We start from the raw sequence: 16,434 nt of genomic DNA, 5'->3' as shown, positions 1-16,434 counted from the left end.
TATTTTGAATGTGAAAACATTCGCCGGGCATGGTGGCTCACGCCTGTAATCCCAGCACTTTGGGAGACCAAGGCGGGCGGATCACGAGATCAGATCGAGACCATCCTGGCTAACATGGTGAAAACCCGTCTCTACTAAAAATGCAAAAAATTAGCCGGGTGTGGTGGCGGGCGCCTATAGTCCCAGCTACTAGGGAGGCTGAGGCAGGAGAATGGCGTGAACCCGGGAGGCGGAGCTTGCAGTGACCCGAGATCATGCCACTGCACTCCAGACTGGGAGAAAGAGCAAGACTCCGTCTCAAAAAATAAAATAAAATAAAATAAAATAAAATAAAATAAAATAAAATAAAATAAAAATTAACTTACTTCCCACAGACTCCTTGTACGTATTCCACTTCATTTGTTTCTGCTTTATCCTTGCTGTATTTCTTTTGCACAAATGAAGAGTTACCTGCATTCTTTTTATATTAAAGATAGCATTCTCTAGGCACTCTTTTGTACATTATTTCTTTCTCTTAATGATACATGCTGGATAACACTCGGGCAGTTAAAGAGATATTCATAATTCTTTTCTAATTGTTACATAATACTGCAGCCTGTGGATTTATCATAGTTTATGGAACTACTTTCCTATGTATGGATATTTAAGTCATTTATAATATTTTGTTACTAGAAACAGTGCTGCAATAACCTTGTATATATGTGTTTTTGTATTGCTGGAGGAGTATCTTTATGGTAGATTCCTAGAAGCAGTATTGCTGGGTCAAAAGGTAAGTTAGTTTTGTGAAGTATTGCAAAATTCCCCTCTACAGCTGTTGTACCAGTTTTTATTCCTACTTGGTATGTATGAGCGTGTCTGTTTCCCTTCACAGCTCACCTAACAGAATATGTTGTCATGCTTTTTTTTTTTTTTTTTTTTTGAGACGGAGTCTCGCCCTGTCGCCCGGGCTGGAGTGCAGTGGCCGGATCTCAGCTCACTGCAAGCTCCGCCTTCCGGGTTCACACCATTCTCCTGCCTCAGCCTCCGGAGTAGCTGGGACTACAGGCGCCCGCCACCTCGCCCGGCTAGTTTTTTGTATTTTTTTTTAGTAGAGACGGGGTTTCACCGTATTAGCCAGGATGGTCTCGATCTCCTGACCTCGTGATCCACCCGTCTCGGCCTCCCAAAGTGCTGGGATTACAGGCTTGAGCCACCGCGCCCGGCCGTTGTCATGCTTTTTAGTTTTCACCAGTCTAGTCTAATAGATGAGAAATAGTACCTCAGTTTTATTTTCTTTCTTTCTTTTTCTTTTCTTTTTTTTTTTTAGACAGAGTCTGGCTCTGTTGCCCAGGCTAGAGTGCAGTGGTGCGATCTCAGCTCACTGCAACCTCCGCCTCCTGCGTTGATTCTCCTGCCTCAGCCTCCCGAGTAGCTGGGATTACAGGTGACTGCCACCACGCCCAGCTAATTTTTGTGTTTTTAGTAGAGATGGGGTTCTACCATGTTGGCCATGCTGGTCCCGAGTTCCTGACCTCAGGTGATGCATCCTACTCCGCCTCGCAAAGTGCTGAGATTACAGGTGTGAGGCACTGTGCCGAGCCCTCAGTGTTGTTTTCTAATTTCTCTCATTATGAGTGTGTTTGAACATTTCAGAGTCTTTTTAAAGATTGCCTGTTTACGTCTTTCCCCTTTTTTGTAGCAGATATTTATTTAGTGCTTTGTCTTTTATGAGTAGCGGTTTTTTTTTTTTTTTTTTGTATTCCCACTCCCCTCAAGGTCTTGAAGATAGCCTCCTATGTTTTCTTTTAGAAGTTTTTTTTTTTTTTTTTTTTTTTTTTTGAGATGAAGTCTCACTCTTGTTGCCCAGGCTGGAGTTCAGTGGTGTGATCTCAGCTTACTGCAACCTCTACCTCCTGGGTTCAAGCGATTTTGCTGCCTCAGCCTCCTGAGTAGCTGGGATTACAAGCATCTGCCACCACGCCCGGCTAATTTTTTTTGTATTTTTAGTAGAGACGGGGTTTCAACATGTTGGCCAGGGTGGTCTTGAACTCCTGACCTCAGGTGATCCGCCCGCCTCAGCGGGCCTTGGCCTCCCAAAGTGCTGGGATTACAGGCATGAGCCACCACGCCTGGCCCAGAAACTTTTAAACATTCACATTCACACTTAAATCTGTGATCCCTATTGAATTAATTCTTGCATATGGGGTAAAGCTTAATTTTTTTTTTCCAGTTGGGCACCTAGTTGTTCTGGCACTGTTTATTGAAAAGAGTGTCCTTGCGCATCTAAATTGCATGGAGGCTGGGCGAGGTGGCTCATGCCTGTAATCCCAGCACTTTGGGAGGCTGAGGCAGGCAGATCACCTGAGGTCAGGAATTTGAGACCAGCCTGGCCAACATATTGAAACCCTGTCTCCACTAAAAATACAAAAATTAGCTGGGCGTGGTGGTAATCCCACCTACTCCAGAGGCTGAGGCGGGAGAATCGCTTGAACCTGGGAGGCAGAGATTGCAGTAAACCAAGATTGTGCCACTGCACTCCAGCCTGTGTGACAGAGTGAGACAAGGAAGAAAGGAAGGAAGGAGGGAGGGAGGGAGAGAGGGAGGGAAGAAAGGTTGGTTGTATGGAGTCTTTCTCATAAATCAGGTGACAGTATATACATGTGGCTATGTGGCTCTCTTTCTGGACTCTGTATTCTGTTTGGTTTTATTATTATTTTTTTCTATGGATTGCTGTCTTGAAATCTGTAGTTTTAGTCCTCCTACTTTTTTTCTTTTCCAAACTATCTTGGCTATTATAAGCTCTTCCAATTTCCAAATAAATGTTAGAATCAACTTGCTAATTTTTACCTTATACCCCCCAAAGCCTTGCTGGGGTTTTGTTTACAAATCTATGTGTTCATTTTGGGGCCCGATGCAGTGGCTCACACCTGTAATCCCAGCACTTTGGGAGGCCAAGGCTGGAGGATTGCTTGAGCCCAGGAGTTTAAGACAAGCCTGGGCAACATAGTGAGACCCTGTCTCTACAAAAAAAAAAAAACCAAAACCAAGCAAACACACAAACAAACAAAGAAACAAAACCCCAAACACATAGCTGGACTTGATGGTGTACTTCTACTCCTAGTTTCTCAGCAGCCTAGGGTGGGAGAATCGCTTGAGCCCCTCAGGTTGAGGCTACAGCGAGCTTTGACTGTGCCACGGCACTCCGGCCTAGATGACAAAGCAAGACCCTATCTCAAAAACCAAAACAAAAACTGTGTTCATTTTGGGAGGATTGACATCAATATTCAGTCTATAGTACATATGGTATATGTCTACATTTGTTAAGATCCTTAATTTCTCTTCCCAATTTGTTGTGGTTGTTAGCAACATTTTTTGCTAGCTTTATACCTGGGTATTTGATGTTTATTATCGAAACTGTGAATAGTATTTACATTTTTAAAAAATTTCCAATTACTCATTACTAGAAATGCAATTGATTTTTGTCTATTGGCCCTATATGAGACCATGTTATTTAATTCACTTGCTAATTTTAAGAGTTTATTGATTATTTAGGATTTTCTATGTCTGCAACTTATCATCTGTGAATAATGATAGTTTTATTTCTTTCCTACCAATCTTTGTACCTTTTATTTCTTCATCGTGCCCTATTGTACTGACCAAGCCCTTTAGTACATTGTTAGAAAGAAATGATGATAATACACATTATTCTTTTTTTCCTGGATTCAGGGGGACATTTTTCAGTGTTTCAACATTAGGTGTAATATTAACTCTAGGATTTGATATTTTCCTACATACAAGCTAATACATTAGCCTGTTAGTTTCATGAATGCTGGCAGAAACATGAGACTCCTGGATCAGAGACAAAGACTTTATTACTCATGGCACAGCAAGCAGCATAGGCATCAGTGTTCATCAGTTCCTCTTTCTCTCAGCTCCCATGGGGACAGCATGAGGGTCTATATGGATGCTATTCATGCAGTGCACGGGCATAGCCACTGAGGAACACTGAGCCTGGATAATCCATTGCTTTCATAGTCAGCAGTAAGCAAGCCTGCTGTTTGTGCTCTTATCTCATCTCTCAAGGTTATCAGCTGCATAAATAACCCTGGGAAATGAGTAGTTAGAATCTTGCATTCTAGGCATACCCAGCAAGATGCCTAAGTGTGAGAGACCCACGGTGACTGTCTTTCCCAACAGTAGGTATTTTGTAGATGCTACTCATCAAGTTGAGGAAGTTTTCTTTCTCATTTCGTAAGACTTTTTTTTTTTTTTTTTACATTAATGAGGGCTGAGTTTAAAAGAGAGGAGCAGATACACCGATGCAAAAATTCAGCCTGGTAGGCTGCCCTCGGGGCAAAGATGAGGAGTGTTGAGAATGCAACAAGCATGGTGTGGAGCTGTTGAAGTGGGAATGTTTCATGCCATCTTGCTTGGAAGGTACAGCATTTGAAGACATCCCTTTAACCAGAGGAAGGCCAGGAGGAGAGACCAGAAAGGGGGGTTTAAAGTGAGCACTATAGAAGAAGGAACTCTGTTTCCAGATCTTTCTGAATAATTTTTGACTCTTTAGTATCTAGCACAATTCCTGGCTGTTATATATCATAGGCTATTTGGTTGATAAAAGAATACTAAGAGCTTAACATGTAGCAGTAATAATAATAATATCAAAGGGTGCATTTAGGTTTTAAAGAAGAGACACTTGTATTCCTTTGGTATTCATCTGGGGAAATGCAGTGAGTGAGTGAGTGCCTGTGAGTAGAGGAAACCGTTAGGTAATTGACAACATAGTGCTACTTTCTGAGTGGTCAGTTTTACATGAAATAATTGATGAATTGTTTAATGATCAAGAAGCTTGGTGCATAGAGAATAATAGTGCTCTTTATAGTTTGTATAATTTTAAGTTTCTTAAGTTCTTGTAGCTAATAAGCAAAACACCAGAGTTTTCGTAAACATTTAAATGTCGATCACTAATTCAGTTCTTCCCCTTAAACAATGTAGTCTTCCTTTAGTATTTTAGTATAACTTATTCTTTCGGGCACTTTAAATGTCTTAAAGTGAAGATGTTTATAAATAATACACACAAGGCTGGGTGCGGTGACTCACACCTGTAATCCCAGCACTTTGGGAGGCCAAGGTGGGAGGATCACCTGAGGTCAGGAGTTTGAGACCAACCTGGTCAACATGGTGAAACCCCCTCTCTATTAAAAATACAAAAATTAGACGGACATGGTAGCGGGAGCCTGTAATCCCAGCTACTCAGGAGGCTGAGGCAGGAGAATACCTGGAACACGGGAAGTGGAGGTTGCAGTGAGCTAAGATCCTGCCACTGCACTCCAGCTTGGGTGATAGAGCAAGACTCCTTCTCCAAAAAAAAGAAAAAAAAAAGAATAACATACAATTGGCCAGGTGGGGTGGCTCACACCTGTAATCCCAGCACTTTGGGAGGCCAAGGCAGGCAGACCACTTGAGGCCAGGAGTTGGAGAACAGTCTGGCCAACATGGTGAAACCCCATCTCTACTAAAAATACAAAAGTTAGCCAGGTGTGGTGGCACACGCCTGTAATCCCAGCTACTCAGGAGGCTGAGGCAGGAGCATTGCATGAACCCAGGAGGTGGAGGTGGCAGTGAGCAGAGATCGCACCATTGCACTCCAGCCTGGGCGACAGAGTAAAGCTCTGTCTCAAAAGAAAAAAAAGAATACATAGAATTGTTACAAGTTTATTGCTACACTTACACCTAAAAGCTATTTTAAAACATCAGTCATGTGCGTTTAGTTCATTTCTACATTACTTTATACGTTTTAATTCCTTCCTATTGTTACTGTTATTAATTTTAGTATCTTCCTGAGGTTTCAGTAATATTATTTTTTATTTTCTGGGTTTCAGTTCTCTTAAGTCAAGGCCGATTAACCCCAAAAGTCTTCTCAAACTAAGCAAAGGAGTTGTTTTTTTGTTAGCACTTGCAACGTGATTGTACAATCCGAGCACATTGAAAACCGATTTGACCTAGGTATGTCCAAACTTAAAATGTGTATAATCTTTGAGCAATTATACTTTTAGGAATTAATTGTGAAGAATTCATATACGAGTGAAATGATACATGCACAAGGATATTTATTAGAGCACTGTTTGTTACAATGAAAAACCAGAAAAAGCCTAAATGATGATTGGCCACAGATTGGTTAAATAAATTAAGTTATGGCCAGGTGCGGTGGCTTATGCCTGTAATCCCAGCACTTTGGGAGGTGGAGTTGGGCGGATCACAAGGTCAGGAGATCGAGACCATCCTGGCTAACACAGTGAAACCCCATCACTACTAAAAATACAAAAAATTAGCCAGGCGTGGTGGCGCACCCCTGTAGTCCCAGCTACTCAGGAGGCTGAGGCAGAAGGACGCGGAGGTTGCAGTGAGCCGAGATTGCCCCACTGCACTCCAGCCTCGGCGACAGATGGAGACTCTGTCTTAAAAGGAACATAAAAAAATTAAGTTATATCCATTTAATGGACTACAGTGTAGCTATTAAACCAGTTACGTAACACAATATGTACTCATTGGGACCTCATTCCAAGATATATATATATATATATATATATAATTTTTTTTTTTTTTTTTTTGAGGCAGAGTCTTGCTCTGTCGCCCAGGCTGGAGTGCAGTGGCCGGATCTCAGCTCACTGCAAGCTCCGCCTCCCGGGTTCCCGCCATTCTCCTGCCTCAGCCTCCCAAGTAGCTGGGACTACAGGCGCCCGCCTTGTCACCCGGCTAGTTTTTTGTATTTTTAGTAGAGACGGGGTTTCACTGTGTTCGCCAGGATGGTCTCGATCTCCTGACCTTGTGATCCGCCCGTCTCGGCCTCCCAAAGTGCTGGGATTACAGGCTTGAGCCACCGCGCCCGGCGATATATTAAGTAAAAATAGCAATGTGTATAAGTAGTGTGTATAATATGAGTTAAAAAAATCTTTATATGTGTGTATGTGTGTGTATATAAACATATATTCTCCAAGCCATGTTGAGTTGCCCTAATCCATCCTGTTCCAGTTATAGTCTGGTATCTTTGAAGCTAGGGATGATAGAGGCATTTGCCCATTCTCCTCACTGATACCCTGCAAGCATTTCTGAAGCATGAACAGAAGGGAAATGATCATTCTGGGCCAGGAGCTGTGAGGAAAGTGGGGTCTTATCTATCTTCTTTTGCCTCTCCCAGCTCTACTCTTCTCCAAAAGAAGAGCCAAGAGAAGGTCCTTTTCTACAAATATCAGAGCCATGGCTCAGGTGAGATACTGTTTCCTTTTGCTCAGATAGAGTGATTTTTACCTCTAGTACCTGTAAACATTTGTTTTCCTCATTATGATGCTTTTTGATGTTAGAAAAACAATACCTTTCAGAAAGTTTGGTTATGAGCAATGCCGGAATTTTGCTGTAAAGGAAAGGATCTCTAACAGGCCAATTCATAGAAAAAAAAGAATTGATTAGATAATCATTCTTAGAAAATTTACACTCCCCCCCCCTTTTTTTTTTAAATTTGAGGTGGAGTCTCGCTCTGTCTTCTAGGCTGGAGTACAGTGGCACAATCTCGGCTCACTGCAACCTCTGCTTCCCAGGTTCAAGTGATTCTCTTACTTCAGCCTCCTGAGTAGCTGGGATTACAGGCGCCCACCACCACACCCAGCTAATTTTTGTATTTTTGGTAGAGATGAGATTTTGCCATGTTGTCCAGGCTGCCCTCGAACTCCTGACCTCAAGCGATCCACCTGCCTCAGCCTCTCAAAGAGCTGGGATTACAGACATGAGCCACCGTGCCCAGCAAAAAATTTATATTCTTAACTCACAGTTATGTATTAGTCAGCCAAGTGGTTGAATAACAGATTTCTCTGAAGAAGTTTTAATTTAGATAAATGTCCATCAGAAAATCCCCTATCAATTTCATCAAGAATACTTATTTCTTTCCATAAAGCGATTAAGAATTATGTAATGTAAAAATGGTCTGACCCAGATCAGGTGTGGATAATTTTTTTATACTGGTTTCCAGGGCCCCCTGTCAGGAAAAGGACATGCATTTCCTCCTAAACAACCCCAATCTCCTCTCCAGTTACCCCCGCTTTTAAACAATGTTTACATACTCGTTTACAAAGTCCTTCAGCATCTCCTATCTCAGGCTTCTACCGAAAATCCTGATAGGACAGAAGGGTGTTCCCCACATTGAATTAATATGTATCTAATTTGCTTGGACAGTGATTTGATGGGATGAAAATAAGTAATTAGGGGCACCTTATAGGGAAAAGCCCTCATTAGCTCCATAGACCTGGGTTTTCCAATAAGAAAATACATGCTGTGGTTTTGTTTGATTTCAGTGCCAGTACATGGCAAGGCCTCCTGGTTAATGAGCCTTTTATGTTCGAGAGTGTGACTAGTGGTTCGTACAAAGCTCTCACACCTCACTAAGCATCCATGAAAAATTGACGTCAGTGGCCAAATGTGGTGACTCACACCTGTAATTCGGGCATTTTGGGAGGTTGAGGCTGGTGGTTTGCTTGAACCCAGGTGACTAGCCTGGGCAACATGGCAAACCCCATCTCTACAAAAAATACAAACATTTGCCAGGCCTGTTGGTGCGTGCCTGTAGTCCCAGCTACTCGGGAGGCTGAGGTGGGAGGATCACATGAGCCCAGGAAGTCATGGCTGCAGTGTGATGTGATCATGCCACTGCACTTCAGCCTGGGTGACAGAGGAAGACCCTGTTTGAAAAACAAAAACAATGATGTCAGTAATAGCAATGGTGAAACTGGATCATCCTTCACCAATTTTCTGTAGCTTAGTTATAAGGGGAATTTACAGCTGGGCAGTAGGTGATTATAAATGAGATTGGGCCAATGTTATTTATAGGTCTTTAAAGATCACCTGCAGCCTGAATTTCTAAAGGCAAAAGAACAGATATCATTTATAGGCTTATAATAAATATTATTCAAATTATATGTTACAACAAATTTGAATAGTATTTGTTGTAACAAGGAACATTTCTTATTGTATAATAGTCTGGCATAGGAATGGATCAGAGTCTTATATGCTAATTTTATTTTCTAAGATACAAATTGTTTACAAGTAATTTTATACACGTCTACAAGGGAAGTAGTTCATTTCTGGTTTTGTCCCATTACCAGTCCCACTCCAAGCAATTCTTGAAAATTGGTTTACTACCATTTTTTGATAAACCCACTTTAGTCATTATCTCTTGATTGATTGCAAAGTTAAAGGGAACATTGTATTCCCATACTACACTTTCATTTTTCCCGGCTGTTACCATATCACTGTTTTTGGTTAAATCAACAGTATACACCTTATTATGGCTGCAAATATTATTCTCTGCCAAGAGAGCTCATAGTTTTGTTCTGTACAACCCTTCATTTTCCTGGGGTTAATTGCTTTCCCCCCCATTTGCTTAGTCATTTGTGTGTTTATATCCAGAATCTCCAGCATCACTGCCACAGGCCAGTCAATACGTTTTCCCTCTGGTCAGACACATCAGTTCCTTTTGATGTAGAGACTTGCTTCCCCACTTCCTGTGTCCTTGTTCCCATCTGGTCTGGTGTACTCTCAGTCACAGCTTTCCTGAGACTTTACCCATTTCCTGAATCCTATGTTGTCTTCTTTTTTTATTTACTCCCTCGTTTTTGTGGAGCATATCCTCTAGAAGTTTCCGAAGAAACTCTTCTTGAGTCCTTGGATGTCTACAAATGTCTTTTCTCAGCACTCGAAACAGAATGATAGTTTGTTTGTGCAAGTCTAGGTCAGAGTTTATTTTCTCCATCAGAATATTGAAGAATTGTTCTTATTGTTTCTCGCTTTTAGGGGTGTTCTTGAGAATTCCATTGCCCCTCTAATTTTTGATGCCTTTTATATGACCTACTCTTTGCTCTGGAGGCTTTTAATGTCTTGTCTTTATCCCTTATTCTGAAATTTGACTTTCAGCTATTTGGGAAAAGAGAGGGAGAAAGATCAAATGTATTGTTGATTTATTATATGACAGGTATAGTGCAAGGCATTGCATATACAATTTCATTTAATTGGGAAAGCCCTCTTAGCTGAATTTTTGTACTTTCCCAACCTTGTTTGGATAATAGAGGTATCCTCCCGTACTCAGGCAGTTTCATTTGGAGGAAAAAGAATGACATGGAAACCCAGTGATTCAGTTGTGCTTACTTGATTACAGTCCTCCCTGCATCCCAGACATTCATATGCTCACTATGTTTTACTTCCTCTACCTTAATCTTTTTCTTCTCTCTTTCCTTCACAAAAATACTTTTTTTTTAAAAATTAATCAAGTCATATACGTGGTTATTGTTCCAGGAGTCAGTGATGTTCAGTGATGTGTCCATAGACTTCTCTCAGGAGGAGTGGGAATGCCTGAATGATGATCAGAGAGATTTATACAGAGATGTGATGTTGGAGAATTACAGCAACCTGGTTTCAATGGGTAAGGACATCTGTCCATAGTAATTTAGATTCTGCCCTTGGAAGGCCTACTTCCTCCAATGTGAAATGCTCACCTGGCTTTCAAAAACCAGTCGAATTTTGACATCCTGTTCTCACAGGAATGTTCTGAATATGGTAGAGTTAGAAAAAGGAAGCTGCATTGAGTTTTGGGGGATGTTTTACATCTTCCATTATGTTTCATAAGTCCGTTGTACCTCTCTTTGACTCTTCTCGCAGTGCTATGTCTTTCTTTATAATGAAGGGACTGGATTTGAATTCTAGGATATTCTCATGATAAATTTGTTTTGTTACTTCTTTTGTAAGCAGGGCATTCTATTTCTAAACCAAATGTGATCTCCTACTTGGAGCAAGGGAAGGAGCCCTGGTTGGTTGACAGAGAGCTAACAAGAGGCCAGTGGCCAGGTAAGTGAGGCACAGCAGGTAATGTGTGATTTGGCCAGTAGAGAGACTGCATCTTTTAGATGCTATCTGGGAAACTCTCCTCAAAGGCTTTTGGCCTGTTGTGCAAATGTAAGACCTTTTCTACATGAGCTTTCAGATGATCCTACCTTTCCCCCTTACCTAACACACTTTGCCTGCTTTTCTTCTCTTATTCTTCTCTCTCAGTTCTAACCAGCTGGTGCCCTCCTCCACCCTTTCTGGTGATACTCCTTTCTATCCATATTTTGGGTCCATTTCCTTCCTAGCTTCTCATCCCCCTTTGTATTTAGTCTAATAAAAGCATCACTGTCTCCAGAAATAGATTTTTTCCTGCACTGCCCAAGACTTATTTTCTTTTACTAAGTTTTTTTGGGATGAGGTTTATGCCTTCATTGATTCATTAATATTTTTTGCCAACATTTACTGATTTTCTAACATGTATAAGGCACTCGGCTAGGTGCTGCAGAGTTTAAAAAAGGAATAAGCAATTTCAGAACTTATTGCCTAGTAGAAGTACTAGAACATGTCTACAAATAACTTCTACAAAGTAGAAGTTTCTGTTTGTTTTTTTTTTTTTTGAGACAGAGTCTTGCCCTGTCCCCCAGGCTGGAGTGCAGTGGCATGCTCTCGGCTCACTGCAAGCTCCGCCTCCTTGGTTCACACCATTCTCCTGCCTCAGCCTCTCGAGTAGTTGGGACTACAGGCGCCCGCCACCACACCTGGCTAATTTTTTGGTATTTTTAGTAGAGACGGGGTTTCACCATGTTAGCCAGGATGGTCTCGATCTCCTGACCTCGTGATCCGCCCGTCTCGGCCTCCCAAAGTGCTGGGATTACAGGTTTGAGCCACCGTGCCTGGCCGTCTGTATTTTTCTTAATAATGTGTAAGGGTTCTTTATATATTCTGCTTATGGGACTTCGCATGTTCTACAAACTACAAGTATCTTTTTCTCCTCTGAATTGAATTTAGCTCTCTGGTTTTCTTTTCTGTGAGCAGAAGTTTTTAATGATTACTGTAGTCAAATGTATCTATCTTTTCTTTTATGCTTCACACTTCTAGGGACTTAAGAAATTCTTCCTTAGCCTATATTTGAATCTTACATAAATGGAATCACCACATATGTATAGTCAGCCCTTCCTATTCGTGGATTCTGCATCCACAGACTCAACCAATCATGGATGTAAAATACATATAGTTGGCCCTCTGTATTAATAGGTTGAGAGCCATAGTTGGTTTAAACCAACTTACTGTGCCATTTTGTATAAGGGACTTGAGCATCTGCAGATTTTGGTGTCTGCCATGATCCTGGAACCAAACCTCAACCCCCCTCACTCCTCCCACCTGGTACAGAGGGCCAGCTGTACATTGTTGTCTTTTTTAATATATCTTTGCCTGCCACAAGGCCATGAAGATATTCTCCACTGTTTTCTTTTTAATAGACGATTCTTGTTCCTTTCCATTAGAGAAAAATGTTTTCCTCTAACAGGCTAAATTTTTACTGTGATAAATTCAGATATGGTTAGCTTTATTCCTGTTATGCTTTGCCTCTGGTAGCATTTTTCAGTCTGAGGACTTACATCTTTTTTGTGTGTGATAGGAAATTCTTAGTAGTCATCTCTTCAAATATTGCCTTGTTACCATTTCCTTTTTTCCTTCTGTTAGACTGACATAAAATGTCTGTATTATCTCCTGTGTCTCTTACTCTTCATCTGTTTTTCCATTTATACTGCCTTTATATATATTTCTTTGGCCTTCATTTGTGTTGATTTGCTAATATATTCTGTAACAATGAGTTTTACACTTTTCAACCTGTCCATTAAATTTTTCCCTTAAAATGGTATGAACTATGTTTATAAACCTAGTAGAATATATAGAATGTATATACATAAACATATAATTATGACAATAATCTTTACATCTGCAGACTTACATGTGCAAGAGATTTGTTAGGAAATACACTTAGGATACCATGGCGGGATCTTGGTGTACATGCTTACTCAACTTGGCAAGGTGATGCCAAACTGTTTTCCAAGTGATGTATTAGTTTATGTGGGAAGTACTTTTGTTCCACCATCTCTCCTTATGATAAGATTTTTTCATTTTTTCATAATCTGATTGATGAGTATGAAATCTTATTTTATCATTTTAAATTAAATTTCCCTGGTCGTTATTGAAGATAATTACCTTTCCATACGTTTATTGGTCATTAGTGTCTCTTCTGTGTAATGTCATTTTGATCCCTTTTGTATTAGGCTAATTTGTCTTTTTCCTAAGATTTGTAGGAATTCCTTGTATAAATTCTAGATACTCGGCCGGGCGCGGTGGCTCAAGCCTGTAATCCCAGCACTTTGGGAGGCCGAGACGGGCGGATCACGAGGTCAGGAGATCAAGACCATCCTGGCTAACACGGTGAAACCCCGTCTCTACTAAAAAATACAAAAAAACGAGCCGGGCGAGGTGGCGGGCACCTGTAGTCCCAGCTACTCCGGAGGCTGAGGCCGGAGAATGGCGTAAACCCGGGGGGCGGAGCTTGCAGTGAGCTGAGATCTGGCCACTGCACTCTAGCCTGGGCGACAGAGCGAGACTCCGTCTCAAAAAAAAAAAAAAATTCTAGATACTCATTTTTGGTCAATCACATGTTTTGTAGATATGTTTTCCAGTTTACATCTTTTTTATTCACTTTTGTTATGATATCTTTTGATGAATAGTAATTATTTGTGTTAATATTGTCAAATTGTATGTTTAATGGTTAAATTATATATCGCTTGTAAACATTTTTATCTTTTTCCTGTATGCTTTATACTTTTTGGATCATCAGAACCCTTTCCTAGCCCAATTTTCTATTTTAATTCCAAGATTTTTTTTTTTTTTTTTTTTTTTTTTAGACAGAAAAAGTCAGACAGGCCAGAGTGAAGTGGAACAATCACAGCTCACTGCAGCTTCTACCTGCTAGGCTCAGGTGATCCTCCCACCTCAGCCTCCTGAGACTGCAAGCACGTGCTGTCACTCCTGGCTAACTTTTTATATTTTTTGTAGAGACAGGGTTTTGCCATGTTGCCCGTGCTGATCTCAAACTCCCAAGAATTGTTATGTTTTTGCTTTCTTATTAAAGCCCTATTAATGCAACTTTAATTGATTTTTATGAATAGTATGAGATGCAGATCAGTTATTTTTCCTGTATAGAAAACGAATTGGCTGGGTGTGGTAACTTATGCCTATAATCCCAGCACTTGGGGAGGTTAAGGCAGGAGGGTTGCTTGAGCCCAGGAATTCAAAACCAGCCTGGGTAACAGAGGGAAACACCGTCTCCTAAAAAAAAAAATTATGTTTCCCTCTCAAATGAAAACTCCATCTATTCTTCACTGATCAACAATGCTCCTCTGTCATATATTCAGATTTCATATATGCACGGGTCTTTCTTGTTACATTGACCCTTGTTATCCCTGCCTAAATTACTCATGTTTATATAAGAAGTCTTGATTTCTGGTAGGACATATCCCTCCACCTTTTCTTTAGGCGTGTTTTGGTTATACTTATCTCTGTGATCTTTCATGTAGTATTAAAAATTACTTTATGTTTTATTTAAAATGTTGAGTTTTTAATATGTATAATTACATTGAATTTGGCCAGGTGTGGTGACGCACGCCTGTAATCTCAGCATTTTGGGAGGCCGAGGTGGGCAGATCGGTTGAGGCCAGGAGTTCGAGACCAGCCTGGCCAACGTGGTAAAACCCTGGCTCTACTAAAAATACAAAAATTAGCCAGACGTGGTAGCGCACAACTGTAATCCCAGCTACTCGGGAGGTAGAGGCACAAGAATTGCTTGAACCCGGGAGGTGGAGGTTGCAGTGAACCGAGATTGTGCCACTGCACTCCTGTCTGGGTGATGGAGTGAGACTCTGTCTCAAAAAAAAAAAAAAAAAAAAAAAAAAAATCAACAAAAGCAAACACAAAAATTAGCCAGTTGTGGTGGCGCACACCTGTTGTCCCAACTACTCGGGAGTCCGAGGCATGAGAATTACTTGAACCCAGGAGGCAGAGATTGCAGTGAGCCAAGATGGTACTACTGTACTGTAGCCTGGGCAACAGAGCGAGATTCTGTCTCAAAAAAAAAAAAAAAATTACATTGAATTTTTATATCACTTTAGTAGTAACTGATATCTTTATTATATTAAATCATGTTTGCCATTATCACAGTACTTTTCTCCATTTATTTAGGCCTTCTTGATGGTATTTCAGTGTATTTTTATAAACTTATTCCAAAAAAGGGCTTATAGTTCATTTGATATTTTATTTCTAGGTATTTTCTGTATGTTTTTGGCGGTCTACAAATGCAGTTGACTTGTTTATTGCATGGGGTATAGACAGAGATAATTCCAGCTGGAGTGTAGTGGTGAACCCACAGCTCACTGCAGTCTGGACCTCCTGGGCTCAAGCGATCTTCCTACCTCAGCCCCAGAGTAGCTGAAACTGCAGATGTGTGCCCCCATGCCCAACTAATTTTTAAAATTGTGGTAGAAACCAGGTCTCTCTGTGTTGTCTAGGCTGATTTTGAACTCCTGGGCTCAAGTAGTCCTCCCATCTTGGCCTCCCAAAGTGCTGGGATTACTGCACCTGGCCCGAGATAAGCCTTCTAGTTTTGGCAGAAGGCACAGGAAATGGGATTCTTTTTTTTTGCGAGGGTCAGAGTCTTGCTCTGCCACCCAGGCTGGAGTGCAGTGGCTCATTCTCGGCTCACTGCAACCTCCATCTCCTCGGTTCAAGCGATGCTCCTGCCTCAGCCTCCCGACTAGCTTGGATTACAGGCATGTGCCACCACACCCGGCTAATTTTTTGTATTTTTAGTAGAGATGGGGTTTCACCACATTAGCCAGGATGGGAGGAAATGGAATTCTTTTTTTTTTTTTTTTGAGACGGAGTCTGGCTCTGTCGCCCAGGCTGGAGTGCGGTGGCCGGATCTCAGCTCACTGCAAGCTCCGCCTCCCAGGTTCCCGCCGTTCTCCTGCCTCCGCCTCCCAAGTAGCTGGGACTACAGGCGCCCGCCTCGTCGCCCGGCTAGTTTTTTGTATTCTTTAGTAGAGACGGGGTTTCACCGTATTAGCCAGGGTGGTCTCGATCTCCTGACCTTGTGATCCGCCCATCTCGGCCTCCCAAAGTGCTAGGATTACAGGCTTGAGCCACCGCGCCCGGCCTGGAAATGGAATTCTTAACACCAAGAGACATTGGAGCAATCTCTTGCTTGTGTGTGTATTTACATACATGTGTACATACATACATATATGTATATATACACAAATATGTGTCTATATTCCCCCCCCCCCCGTTTTTGCACGTCCCAGCCTCCAGACAGTCTCACAGCAGCAGCAGCAACAGTGGAAGCAGTGGGGGCCTGCAGGTATCTAAAACTACAAGGGGTAGGAATCTTCTTTTCCTTTTAGAGTTGCTGTGGAGTGAACCCCCATTACTTTTTTTCTCTGTTTCCTCCTGCCATACCCAGGCATAGCTATAGAAAGTATAGAGCAGAGGGAGGTAACTAAAACCCCAGCA

At 41.5% G+C, this 16,434-nt stretch overlaps 1 protein-coding gene across 3 annotated transcripts in view; it reads left to right on the top strand.

The window, feature by feature from the left end:
• The window catches only part of LOC115892381 (zinc finger protein 566-like), a 40,830-nt gene that overhangs the window by 7,272 nt on the left and 17,124 nt on the right, over positions 1-16,434 (top strand). For 2 of the 3 annotated variants that reach the window (XM_030913706.1, XM_030913704.1), the window contains exons 2-4: positions 7,181-7,248; positions 10,321-10,447; positions 10,771-10,869. In XM_030913706.1, the coding sequence (XP_030769566.1) occupies positions 7,240-7,248; positions 10,321-10,447; positions 10,771-10,869 (235 nt within the window). In that variant the 5' untranslated portion in view covers positions 7,181-7,239. The remainder of the gene's footprint in view (positions 1-7,180; positions 7,249-10,320; positions 10,448-10,770; positions 10,870-16,434) is intronic. The other variant, XM_030913705.1, reaches the window with a different exon arrangement.

Source organism: Rhinopithecus roxellana, chromosome 12 (assembly GCF_007565055.1).
Source record: "Rhinopithecus roxellana isolate Shanxi Qingling chromosome 12, ASM756505v1, whole genome shotgun sequence".
NCBI classification, from domain to species: Eukaryota; Metazoa; Chordata; class Mammalia; order Primates; family Cercopithecidae; genus Rhinopithecus; species Rhinopithecus roxellana.
The sequence above is the reverse complement of the archived record's forward strand: the minus strand, read 5'-3'. Positions and strand labels throughout refer to the sequence as shown.